Here is a 13055-nt window from a genome sequence, read left to right on the forward strand (position 1 = left end):
CATCAGCTCTGATGCTCTGTGCACTGGCCACCTGTGAGAAGGATGTGAGGATTAGCTCCAGTGCCAACAAGGGAAACAGTAACCAAGAGTTCAGGAGAAAGACAGGAATTTCTCCCTGGAGATCTTAACACATGTCTTTTTTTAGGTTTCAACTATCAAATCCCCATGTTGGCCAGCCACATTCAGCCCTGGCCCTGATAGAATCAAGTCCTATCTCTTAGGGTTTCAGACACAGCTCTGGATGGAACAGTTCTAGGTAGAAAAACCCTCCTTCTTGGAACACGACCCCAAATAACTCTACTGCCCTCCTCTCTCTGGAGTCCAAGTCCAAAGCCCATCATACTTTGTAAACTTCCACGTGATCCCTCTTTCACTTTCATAAAAATCCTTCTTCCCACTTGGGCCTTAAGTGGTATCCCATTTCCAGGCCTCTGACTCATTCCCATTGTTCAATAATGTAAAAGTCATTCTAGAAAGACTTATAAAGTCAAACACCCTAAACTCATACAACATAATCTCTCTTCAGGGAAGGTTTGGTACAGATGTCATGTATGTAAAATGGAAACAGGAGGCAAGTTGGCATCCCCTGCCCCACATTTCCCTCCTGTTGGGACTCAGACAGGCCTTCAGCCCACACAGCTGGGAAGGCGACTCAGCTACCAGCTCCATGGGAAGCTCTCCTGGCTGGTGCTCCTGGGGGCCAAGCTATTCTCTGAGAGCATCCTCCACAGCCACACACATTCCGGTGGGTGACAGGCAGGCACCATGCCTGCGACTCTCTTAGCTAGAAAGATGGAGCAAAGTATGCTGCTGTTATGTCTCTGGTTCCTAAAATACTTTCCTGGAGAAGGATCAGAGGAAGGGTCGTTGCAGCAGGTCTCAAACTTCAACCCAGCAGGTGACATGGCCTACTCCAAACTGCCCGACCAGAGTGTGGGGAAGTAAGGAGCCCAGCACCTGAGGGCAATTCTGTGAGAAACCCAGCTCCATCTCTGAGGTGAAAGACAGCTCTTGGCTGCCCCTTGGACTGATGGCAACTTTGGAACAGCCTTCTAGGATATGAGCTCTCCTCTGGGGTGAATGTCACCTCTGAGTGCAGGGCTGGGTGGACTTCAGAGGGCCACAGGGCCTGTGCCCAGGAAATCACGGGCACTGTGATGTTCCAGAAGGATTCTGGAAAGCAGACAGCAAACATGCCACTGCTGTGTGCTCTGCTTTTGGGACTGACGTTGAGGAAGAGAAAGGAGCATCTTCCACGTGCAGGTGCTTACATGCTCCCAGGCATTCTCATCCCACATTTACCAAGTGGTTGTGCAACATCCTTGCAGATATACCACCAGAGAGTGACAGAGGCAAGTGTGAGCCCTGAGCCTGTGCCCCTCCCACCGCACTTCTCTGTATGTGACAGAAAATCTTAGTAGCCATAAACATAAATCAATAAAACAAACCATATAAAAAGGGGAAAATCCTGTATGCTAAAAAAAAAGGGCAAGATAAAAAAACTCAAAAGACAATTAGACCGGGAAGAAATGCTTGCAGTGCATGGCACTGACAGGGGCTAATTCTGTCAAGGTATAAAGAGCACCTGTAAGCAGGTGGGAGACAGACCTAGCACCCACAGGAGAAAGCACCGGCAACTAACTCACAGGAAGGTAACTGAACAGGAAGTGCAAATGCACAAAAGCTATTCTTCATTCAGAACAGGAAAATTAAACCATGAAAGTTTAGTTTCATGACACTATATTCACCTAACAAATCAGCAAATATCAAAAAGCTAGAAAAGCAACTCTGTTGGCAAGCCCAATGAGATGGGCCTGTGTGCCCACCCACCTAAGATGGACAGACTGGCTGCCTGTCCAGGTGGACAGTGCACATGAGCTTTTCTCCAACAATTCTGCATTGGAGCATGTGTACCCAGCATTCCAGGGCTGGAAACAACCTAAATTTTCAGCAGGAGGGGACTGCTTATATAAACAAATGCAATAAATAGCACATCATGATCAAATAAGTTATGGAGTGTTTCTACAATGGAATATCATGCCCATTTATCACTTCTTCCAGGAAGAAGGCAGCTCCCTGCAAACTGCTACACACACTCTCTGAGACCTATTGCTGAGTTAGCAGATGCACAGGGCATCCCTCCACTTGTGTGGGAAATGTCCCCCTGTGGCCCCTTACAGCTCTGCTTTCCCATCTGTCTCTCCTGTAGCCCCCATTCCATCCCCTCTATTAGGGGTGCCACTGATTCCCATTCTGAGGAGACTAGAACAGCTCCCTGTCCATGTCTCTGTGTACCCCTCCCTCCAATCAGGTGATGAGCCTCCTCTCGCCCAATGGACTGTCCTCCCTGAGAGCTGGCACACCTCACCCCTCTTGCCCACCTCAGCATTTTGCTCCCTTGGTTTTCCTTTTCTGCATCATGGATTCTCTCCCTGACCGGGACAGGGTCACGGCATCAGCACTCAAACATGCTAGAACATCCTGCTCCTTGAAAACCAACGTCTCCTAACCCACATTCCTCTCTCATCGCCCATCTCTGCTCCCTGTGCTGCAGAGCTCTGGGAGCTACCCATCCAGCATGAGCCACCTGCACGGCCCTGCCTCCTGTGAGTCCTCTGCATGACACCACTGCTCCCACTAGTCCTTGGCTCATCAAGGCAGCTGAGGCCAAATCCCACGGTCACCTCTGAGTCCTGTCTCTCACTCTGCACCTTCCTCGATGAGCTTCTGTCTCCTGGCTGCCAGATCCACTTTCTCTTGGTTCTCTTCATAATTCAAGGTTGCTCATCTCCCCAACTTGGAACTGGTAGAGGGGGGTTGAGGGGTGCAGTTCTGACCTCTTTGCTGTCTATGCTCATGCCTCCAAAGCTCTTCCCGCTTCTGGCCTGAAATGCCAGCTGGGCCGATGTCACCAGCCAGATGTCTCCCTGTTGCTAGAGGATCTTCCTTCCCTTAGGTCCCTACAGGCACCTCTGCCTTACTACAGCCCAGAGCAGACTGCCCATAGCCCTGAGCCTCTCCTCCTAGGAAACAGGATCATTCTAGCCTCTCAGGCCAAGACCTCAGACCATACATTACCCGTTCCCTTCTTTCAGACCCTATTCCCAATCTTTCAGCAAGTTCTGACATACATCCAGAAGTATGTATACTTCTCACCACCCTGCCTCTCCCCTCCTGTCCAAGCCATGATGTCTCGGTGGGATGACAGTGACAGCTCCTGACTGAGCTGCTAGTTCCTTCCTCTTACTCTACTTCACAGAGCCACCAGGCCAACCTTCAAAACGGAAGCTGGATCATGCCATTCTTCTGGCTGATGTTCCCCAATACCATCCCATCTCACTCACAAAAATCCCCACCTGTACTCCAGCCACGCCCCCTGCCACACTGCCCTCCTGACCTGTCCTAGAATCCTCCCCCAGAGCTGTCCACCTCCCTCATGCCCCCAGATTTCCAATCCAATGTCAAGAAGAACCCCCAGCCTCCCTCCTGCTCCCATACTCTGGGCTCCACCACTGCCTCCCTCTGGCCAAACCTGGCCGGACACCAAGTGGGATCAGTTGGCTAAAGATCCTGGGACTGCTTTTCTGGGCAACACAGAGCAGGGCGGGACACAGAACAGATCTAAGGGCAGAGGCAAATGACTCCCCCTGCCCCCTGGCAAAAGAGCAAATCTCTAGACAGGCTGAAAAACCAGTCTTTTAGGAGGGAGTGGTTAAAATGACACAATTCTCTAGCTATCTCCATTCTTGGAGAACAAATTGTCAGTTTCTTAAGGCTGCAAAGATCACAAAAGGACTTGGAACCAGCGATCCTACTAAGATATAGATTCTTCTTAAAGCTCTGGCCGAAGCAGCTGTGCTTGTATCCTAGCCACAAGACCAGATAGCTGGCCTCGATGCTGACCAGCATGGGCATGGAATCTCTTCGAGGGCTTCATATTTACAGCGAGCCCCACATGCCACCTCGTGCTTCATACAAGGTCCTCCTGGTTGCTCCGAGAAACTCTGCATCCATCTCCAGGAGATTCCAGGAACCTCTTCCATCATGTGTGAATAAGCTACAATGAAAGGAAAATGTTCTTTCAGGCTGGTCAAAGAACAATGAACTTTGTAATTATACTTTATATTTTCACCTAGAGGATAAAATGCTACAATGAGTGGGGAAAGAAAAAAAAAAAAAGAAAAGCAAGGTAAATCCTTTTGCACAATGATGCACTGGGGGTGTTGCAATGATTTGAAATGACCTTTTGCAAGCTCATGGGGGCACAGAGTTTCTCTCTCTCTCTCCATTCTCTCCTAGGACCTCATGCAACTCTTTGGAGCTTTATTTTATTTTATTTTATTTTATTTTATTTTATTTTATTTTATTTTATTTTATTTTTTTTATTTTATTTTTTATGATAGTCACACACACAGAGAGAGAAGCAGAGACACAGGCAGAGGGAGAAGCAGGCTCCACGCACTGGGAGCCCGACGTGGGATTCGATCCCGGGTCTCCAGGATCGCGCCCTGGGCCAAAGGCAGGCGCCAAACTGCTGCGCCACCCAGGGATCCCTGGAGCTATATTTAGGAACATTTTACAAAATACATTTCTGACCCGCTCTGCATAAGGAGGGTTGTCAAAGATCACTATATCCTTGACAGCCTCCCTGCACAGTCAGAGCCCTGGAACCGAGCATCTTGTAGGCTCTATCTGTGTACCAAATAGGCATTTATCAATTGTGATATAAAGTGCTAAGGTTCAAGGACAGGGATAGACACTGGCAAGTTTGTACATGGGTTTAACTCCAGGTATGCCAGGACCCTCCAGGAGGGACACAGCTTTCCCCAAGAGTCAGGAAGGAAACTGCATCTGCAGTGATGGGTGGATATCAGGAGGTCAAAGTCTATAACATACTTGAAAATCCAGGACACACAATGGATTTGGATCCACTCTCCAAACACTGCCCATCCCCAGGCACTGTAGATGTATTTTTTTTCTGGAGCCTTGTTAAAAAACCATAGCTAGCATTCTAGAGGCCAGCAGCTCTAGATGTCAGCTGCAAGTTACATGAATAAATGGTTAACAGTGGTGCCGATAAGCACTCCCTCGTGCAAGTTAATGTTCAAATCTGTACATGCAGTATATGCATTTTGGGGCTAGTGTAATCACCAAAGAAATTTTGCTTGCTTAGGAAATTATTATAATTAATTTGCATTATTTTATCATGCCCTAAACAGATACGTTGAGTGAGAGCAGAGGTCAGTCATGGCAGAGGTTCATGCCATATTCAGATTAACAGAGGAATTCCAAATTTCCCTGGGTTAATCTGTTCACGTCTAGCATGTTCAAAGCTCAGGAGGAAGTCGAGAACCAACATATACAGAGCTTTAGTGGAATTCTGCAGCCTAGGGAGCCCAAACCCACTCCCTGGCTGGGAGGAAATGCTGGACATTTCCAGGACAAAAGTCACATGGGAACTCTGTAACGCAGTTATGAAAGCAGCTATTGGCAGAACCAAAGACTTGATTCCCAACTAATGCTGTTTACGTGACTGCTACCCTTAGTAGAAGAAGGGGACATAATTGCTGGGATTACCTATTCTTTTATTTAGCAAACAGACGCCTCTCTACTACACAGTGCTGTGGGTCACACATACCCTGCTTGCTGAATCTGTCATTCTTCAGAACTGCTGAGTGTGTGTTTAGGCAAAGCCGGTCAAGACACCAGCCTATTCTCTAGAGAAAAAGAGTGAACAGCAAGTCTGTCCTTTGGGAGAATATTGCCACAGAGCTTACCTTTATCTTAATCCAAAGTACTTGTTGGATTGCATGGGCAGGATGACCTATGGTTAACCGGCATTACAGATGAAGTGCGATCTGAAACACAGATAAAGGGGGTAGCTTGTGTGGGTCCCCTGAAAAATCAAAAGGGACCCAGGAAAGGGCTATTGAGAGAGATGCTGCCCCAAAGCAGCCCTCCCCACTGCTCCTGCGTGCACCTCCACCACTACCCTTAGATTGATAACAGTAGCCTCACTTGTACCAGGGAGCAAAAGCTTTCACAAGGTTACATAATCAGTGCCCATGTTTAAAGGAAAATAAAAATTTGAATGTGACCCTTAGCCCTGGTTTTCATGATGGGATGACAACATCCTCTCCTCTTGGTCTCTAATGAGTTAGCAAAGCATTCACAGCGTCCTCAGCCCAGACCCTGTTCCATTTTTCCAAGAGGTGCTTTCTACCCAAAATGGAGTGACTGGTTTCCTAAATATACAGACCCACGCAGCTAAGATGTTGATGTCTGTCCAAGGTCACCCTGAAGGAGTTTCCTAAATAGTATTGCTAGCCTTGTACAAAGCTTTTAAAAGCGGAAGGGGCCATACTTTTTAGTTTCTTTCCGGAGGGCCCTGCAAATTAAAATCAATGGACAGAAGTTAAGTGGTATCTGACGGCTGGTCTCAGTTTCCCTCCTCTGTAAAATGTCTCTGACTGTTCTGGGGAATTTTAATAGAAAGAATTGTGGAACTACAATGACACAAACACAGGTGTGATGTGAAATGGGGTTAATAACGTCTCCTCATGTAGAGATACTAAAGCCTATAAAACGCCCCAGTGTTGGCACACAGTAGGTGCTGTATATGGGTACCTCTCGTTAGTACCAGCCTGGACAAATGATGCCCCAATGGAAACATCTTCAAGAAGCTCCCTTTCCCTTAGAAGCACTGTCCTAAATCATTGGTGGTGAAGAGATCTTTTGTTTGCTTGTTTTTAATTTTCAATTAATTGTGCAATGAGACTTCTGAAAAGTTAAATAAAAAAGGAATTACTGGAGGAATAAAATGAACAAATATGTACAATATATATAATCAAGACAAAATACAAGCCCCTTGTTAAAGAGGCCTCAGAAATCTTCAGAAGATTGTCTCGCAGAAGGGGGGAGGAAGTGACTGGTTCAGTGGCAGCACTCAGGGCAAATGGAGACTTCAAGGTGGTTCCCACAGCACCCCACAGTTCTGGCCAGCCTCTACCTCTCATCCTTCCATCAATTCGAAGGACAGGGCCACATCAGAGGGAGGCGGATGCAGCCCTGCCCTGGGTAGAAATTTAAGGGGGTGCCAAAACCCAGTCATTACGATAAGTAATATTTCAATGCAAATATTTTTTATAGGCAAGGCTATGCTGTGATCACAAGTAACTATCAAAATCTCAGTGACTTTACCCATCTCAATCAAGTCCAAAGCCAGTTGTCCAACCCTTTCTTCCTGGACACCGTCTGGAACACAAGGTCTCTAAGATCACGGCAACAGAGGAAAAGTGAGGGAGACATACCAACTCTTCACTGCCTGGCCCAGAAATAACACACACTTAATCTATTCACATTTCATCGGCCAGAATTAATTACAATTCTTAGCCTAACTGCCAGGGCACTGGAAAATGTAAAGGATCACATAGATATTTCGTGACCTAAGAGCCCCTGCTTTACTCAGATCCTGTGCACTGGCTTCACTACATATATATAGTGCATTACAAACATATATAAATTCATTAATAAACTTTATATTCAGGCACAAAGTTTATATAAATTATATATAAACCTTATATACAAGAACTTATTATATATATAATCTATATAAACTTCTATGTGTATAAACACTTTGTCTTATACCAAAAAAAGTCCGAATTTTTCATAAAGACAGGATCAGTAATGGTGTTGACCTTGGAAATATGAGAGCCAGGCAGAAGGCAAACTCAGTAATGCTTATCTTTATTTTAAATTTTGATATTGTGCTTTGAACAGATCGTATTGCGTTATCTTTGAGAAAGAAGTCATAGGTTAGTGCGTTCAGAAACAATCAGTAGCAAGGGTCAGTACATGGACACTGTTTCTTGGCATGCCACTTTTAGCTACTGGCTAAAATAACCATGTGTGCGGCAAGGTGGAGGGGAACATGGGTTTCAGAAGGCACCCCCAAAGCAAAAGAATTACAAAAAACTCAATTCTAAGACTCCACTGATTGGAAGATATATGATCAATTTAATATCTTCTCAAAAGGAAAAAAAAAAAAAGACTAGTATGCTTCTTTTTGGCACTGTCTATAAGAAACACCCAGATCTCAGAAATAGTCACATATGGAAAAACAACAACAACAAAGGCACTTAAAATGCAGGCAAGATGGTAAAACACTTTAATTTTGGATCCCTGGACACTGAAGTCTGTACTCCAACAAAATAAACAGAGAACAAATCGATTTTATTAATGATCGGATGTATTTACACCAAGCAACCAACAAAGTACCTATTATAAGAACTGCTAACCACTGCCCATCACCCAGGACAGGCCCCAGGCAAGGCATTTAGCCCCAGCAATGACACAATGACAGTGACCTGGTTCTGAATCCCTCCCTAGTGACTCTTCCTGACTTCCCTTCCTGTCAACTCCCTCCTTCCCACCTTCTCCATCTTTCCTTCCCAAATCAGTTCTAGTCAAACGGAGTGATTTCCACACCCTGGAAAATTATTATTACTGTGAGAGGGATTAAAAATGGGAAGCTAAAGAGATGAAGTTTAAGTGACACTTGGGGAGGAATTCTGAGCGGGTAAGGGTGGGTTCCCTCGGTTGCATAGGTAAAGAACCCCCCCCCCTCCTTTTCTGCTAACCAGTATTTCCAGCATTTAGGGAAATAAAGGGCCCTAAATGGGCAGTCTCATGTCCCCCCTCCCCCACCAGCCAGTCAGAAAAAGGTCAAAGTGTGAAATTCCACACCTTGCAGGGCCAGGTTGGCCACTTGATTTTGAACCCACACCCCCCCTCCCCCGCCCCGGGGCATTTCAAACTTATGTCAAGCAAGGAGTCCTCCAAGATTTTCCAGTCTGGCTTCATTCTGGCCTGAAGAGCAGGGGAGGAAAAGGAACCACCTAGACCGCAGGGGATTTCACGCCAGATGATGGAAGGAGGACTGGAAAGAGCACAGGAAAGATGGCTGGAACCACTGGCCGCTTTGGAACCAGCTGGCTGGCCGGCTGGGAGGCGCCACCAGAGGAGTGTCGTCTCCCCCTCCCCCGCCCCCCCCCCGAGGGCGGGCGAACCCCTCCCCCCCCCCCCCCCCGAGGAGGGGGCTCCTCAAGTCTCCGCACCGGGCAGGAGTTAAGGCCCGCTCTGATTTACCGCTTAGGAGGAGAGGCGGGACGACGTCAGCATTCGGGGCGCTCCGGGGACTTTCGGGGTCACTATGTCCTCAGAACCTAGGGCGGGAAAGGAGACGTCTGCACTGCGCATTCCCCCTGCTGCCGGCCGCCCGGAGGGAGCCGAGGTCGCAGCACCCTGGGGCGCTCGCAGGGGGACGCCACCCCCCAAGCCCCTCGGCAACGGGCCGCGCCCGAGCGGCCACGCGGCGGCACGTGGCGGCCTCGCCCGGGGCTGCCGGCCCTCTCCGCCCGCCGCCGCCGCCGCCCGGGACCTCCACGCTTCCCGCGGCGCCGGGTGGCGGGTGCTGCGCCGGCTCCAACCGCCCATCACTGCGCAGCTCTCGGCGAACCCGGGAGAAGCCGGGTGCCGGCGGGGGGCAGGCGGGACCGTGGAAAGCTGCTCTCCCCAGCTACACCGACCGCGCCCCGGGGCGCACTGGAGTCCGCACGCCAGGCGGAGCCGGACCCGGGGGCCGCGGGGGTCCCGGAAACAAGTGCGGGTCAGTGCGCGTCGCCCCGCCGGCCGGGGCTTCCGCCGCTGCGGGGGTGGCGGGGCAGGGCGCGGGCGCGTTTCAGGGGCGCTGGGACACGGGATGCATCAGACAGGCGCGCCCGGCGGGTCCCGCGCCGCCGCGGCCGCAGGGGAGGGAGGGGGGGAGGCGCCGCCCGCGGGGCCGGCGACCCGGGGGCGGCGGGGGGCGGGGGGCGGGCGGGCGGCGCGCGCCGTGCACTTCCTGTTCGGGGCACGCGGCCTCCGGGCGCTCCGCGCTCGCCGAGCCTGCGTCCGCGCCGCGCCGCCCCTGGCCGCCGGCTCCCGTCCCCGGGCCGCAGCGGGCGCGCCCTCCGCCCGCCGGGCCCCGCGAGCCCAGCCGCCGCCAGCCCTCGTGCGCGCAGCCGAGCCGGAGCCCAGTTGCCGGGGCGTTCGCGGGGACGCCTCCTCCCCCCCCCCCCCCCGCGCCCAGAAGGGGACGGGCCGAGTCCCAGGCTCCCGCTGGTTCACCCTGCGGCCGAGGATTCTCTTTGCACACAAACTGTCGGCTCGCGCCGGACTGTCCGCTGCGGCGCGGGCGCGGGGGGGCGTCTTCGCGGCCGCTGTCTCTACCTGCACCTGCCTTTCAGGTTACCGCTGGGAGCCTGCGGGCGGAGCCGAGAGCTGAGAGGGGGAAAATGTTGCTTCGCTTTGCAAAAGGAAGAAAACTTTGTCACCCAGCGGGAGACCTCTGCCTCGCGTAACCGGAGGGACAGCGGAGCCAGGACCGCCTTTGGCTTTGGTTCTGCCTCGCTGAGCCCGTGAGGAGCAAGGGGACACGTGAACTCGGCGCTCACGCCGCCCGCCATCCCTGCGGCGGCGGCGGCGGCGGCCGGAGGTACCTGCGCCACCTTCCCTCCCCGCGGAAGTCCCCACGCGGTGTCCTCGGGGGGGAGGACGGTCGCGGAGAGCGCGCGGCTCGGGGCCGGGCGCGGGGGCCGGGCGCGGAAGGAGAGGACGCGACTGCAGGACGAGGCACCCGGAATTAACTTCTGGTTAAAGTTATGGGAAGCGCGGCCATGGACACCAAGAAGAAAAAAGATGTTTCCAGCCCCGGCGGGAGCGGCGGGAAGAAAAACCCGAGCCAGAAGCGGCGTTCGCTGCGAGTGCACATCCCGGTGAGTGCGAGCAGCGCGGTCCCCGCTCCCGCCCCCGCGGCGCCGCCGTCCGCCCCGGCGCCGAAGCGGTTAAGGCGGGACGCCCCGCGCGCGCCAAGCGGGCCCCTCCTGTCACTTGGGGCGCTCGGGGCTGGGTGGCGGCGCGGGGTCGGGTGGGCCGCGGAGCCCGGGCTGCGTCTCCCTGCCCAGATGCGCGCGGCCGGGGCTCGGCGAGCGGCGGCGCCTGCGGCGGGGGCGCGGGCCGCGGGGCGCGGCTGGGGCGGGCTGGGCGTAGCCCCGAATCCCGCCCGGTGCGGGTGCTGGGGGCGGTGCGTAGTGTTGTTTTGTTGAAAAAGGACGGTGTGGACTGCGCTCCGGAGAGGTGGAGCCGCGCGCGGCTGCCGGGGACGCAGGGGAGGGGCGTGGGCGGGGCCAGCGCGCGGTGTGTGTGTGTAGCTGTGTGCGTGTGTGGCTACGTAGCTGCGCCCCCAAATGGGCCTTTCTCCTCTCGGATTCCTCTCCGAGTGTGCCTGCGCCCGGGGCCCGGGGCCCGGGGCCCGGGGCTGCTCTGACCACCCCCCCGCCCCCGGAAGCACATTCGGGCTTTTGGGGACTTGGGGTTCCCCCAAGCGTGCAGAGCTACAGCGAACTTCAGCCCCGGCCACGCCGGCAGCCCTGCCTGGACTTTGGTGGCATCGATCGGTCCGCGGCTACTTTGTCCGTCGCGAGGGAGCGCCGGGCGGGGTCGTGCGCCCACCCTGGGGTTTTCCAACCCGAGCAGCCGGTGGTGGCCTTCTCCGGCCTCCCGGCCTCCCGGCCTCCCTACGAGCAAGTCAGGTGGGAGGACGTGCGGCGCAGCCCTTACTTGGGCCCTAAGGAGACCCCCAACTGGGTCAAGCCCCTGGCCCCCACCACCACCCAGTGAATGTTTGTCCAAACAGGTACATGCAGATGCACACACACACACACACACATACACAAAGAGTAGAGGAATCCATGAAGAATGTGATTTTGTTTGTTCTCCAGCCTGGGCACGGGGTGGGAGTGCACAGTGGATCCCTCTCTCTGAAAGCTGCTGCAGACTGGACAAACTGGGCAGGACTGGGGTGGTGCTGCCTGCCTGTTCACTTCCCACTGCAGACCCCATTAGGTGCTTTGCTTCCGTGTTTATTGGTCGCAGCTCCTTTGCCTTCCATGTGTGCACACGTTTGGGTAAAGAAGGTCTCAGCCTGAAGATGAGGGGTTAGCCAGCCCTCCCTTTCACGGGGGGAGCTCAGGATGCAGGTAACCAGCTGCTGGGTGGCTACCAGGGTGGTGACCCAAATATGCAAGAATGAGCATTCTATTTTAGAATGAGTTGTTTTTGTTTACGTTGCTAAGATAATTAACATAACAGACATTTTTAAGCCATATTGTACATGAAAAATTAGGCATAATATACCAGGAACGCTGATCGCTTGAGCGAGCCCTTCACTTGGTTTCTCCCATTTGTCAGAGATAAGAATTTGCTTTGCCTACCTCATGGGGATGTCAAACTAAAATAAGTCATGGGAAAATTCTTGGAAATTTAAAGTATTATATATATGTATGGCTATCATGGTGACATCAGAGCAACTGGTTTTAGAAGGAGAGATCTAGAGAAAAGAAAGTGACACCGCCTGGTGGCAGGCCATATGGTACTGAGGTGGAGTGGCGAGGCCGGTTCCAGATGCCGCGTGGGGTGTGTGTGTGGGGCCCCTGCAGCAGTGGTGTTAGTGGTTAGTGTGAGACAAAATCCAGAACCCAGAAAAGGAGTAAGAGGCCATGCTGTGAGAGTAGAAAGGCCATAGTGTAGTTGGAATACACTGACCACCCCTCTTGCTGTTGGATGTGATTTTGGCTGCTTAAAACAAACTTCTGGCATGACCCATCCTTTACCGAAAGTGCTGTTCACTCAATTATCCCACAACATGTGTCTAGTACTCTGATTGGTAGTGAGATCTAGGGGTGCAAGGGAGTGGCTCTGCCTCCCTCCTCATAGGGTTTGTGTTTGCTGGTGGGACCAGGGAGTCTTCTCAGTGACCATCTAGTAATTGCCTGTTGCTGACTGTGTTGGGCTAGGCGAGAGCCTCTAGAGTTAGACTCTGGACTCTAGTTAGACTCTAGCTAGGTGAGAGACTGGCATTCAGACAAATGCTAGTACATGACCCAAGGGCATCAGATGACCAGTGCTTTTAGAGGGGAAAGTGGGTGAGATGACAGCAGACTGGCATGTTGGGAGAG

The 13055-nt window shown here is 52.5% G+C and overlaps 1 protein-coding gene and 1 long non-coding RNA gene across 12 annotated transcripts in view; one reads left to right on the plus strand and one right to left on the minus strand.

The window, feature by feature from the left end:
• Positions 1-1723: 1723 nt before the first annotated feature.
• Positions 1724-10419, minus strand: LOC121490133. 5 transcript variants are annotated; one of them, XR_005987512.1, is made up of 6 exons: positions 9440-9581; positions 9148-9224; positions 7201-8938; positions 6628-6780; positions 5778-5858; positions 1724-4057 (listed from the first exon to the last, which is right to left on the minus strand). It is a non-coding gene; the product is annotated as an uncharacterized LOC121490133 (long non-coding RNA). The 5 variants fall into 5 exon arrangements; XR_005987513.1 differs by lacking the exon at positions 9440-9581 and adding an exon at positions 10270-10419 and having other exon boundaries at positions 5778-6780; XR_005987514.1 differs by lacking the exon at positions 9440-9581 and adding an exon at positions 10168-10292 and having other exon boundaries at positions 5778-6780.
• PRKAG2 (protein kinase AMP-activated non-catalytic subunit gamma 2) overlaps positions 9141-13055 on the plus strand; it is a 268736-nt gene continuing 264821 nt past the window's right edge. For 5 of the 7 annotated variants that reach the window (XM_041753787.1, XM_041753785.1, XM_041753786.1 and 2 more), the window contains exon 1: positions 9141-9667. In XM_041753787.1, the coding sequence (XP_041609721.1) occupies positions 9212-9667 (456 nt within the window). In that variant the 5' untranslated portion in view covers positions 9141-9211. Of the gene's footprint in view, positions 9668-10155; positions 10815-13055 lie in introns of those variants that run through there. The other 2 variants (XM_041753788.1, XM_041753790.1) reach the window with 2 other exon arrangements.

Source organism: Vulpes lagopus, chromosome 4 (genome assembly GCF_018345385.1).
Source record: "Vulpes lagopus strain Blue_001 chromosome 4, ASM1834538v1, whole genome shotgun sequence".
NCBI lineage: Eukaryota > Metazoa > Chordata > Mammalia > Carnivora > Canidae > Vulpes > Vulpes lagopus.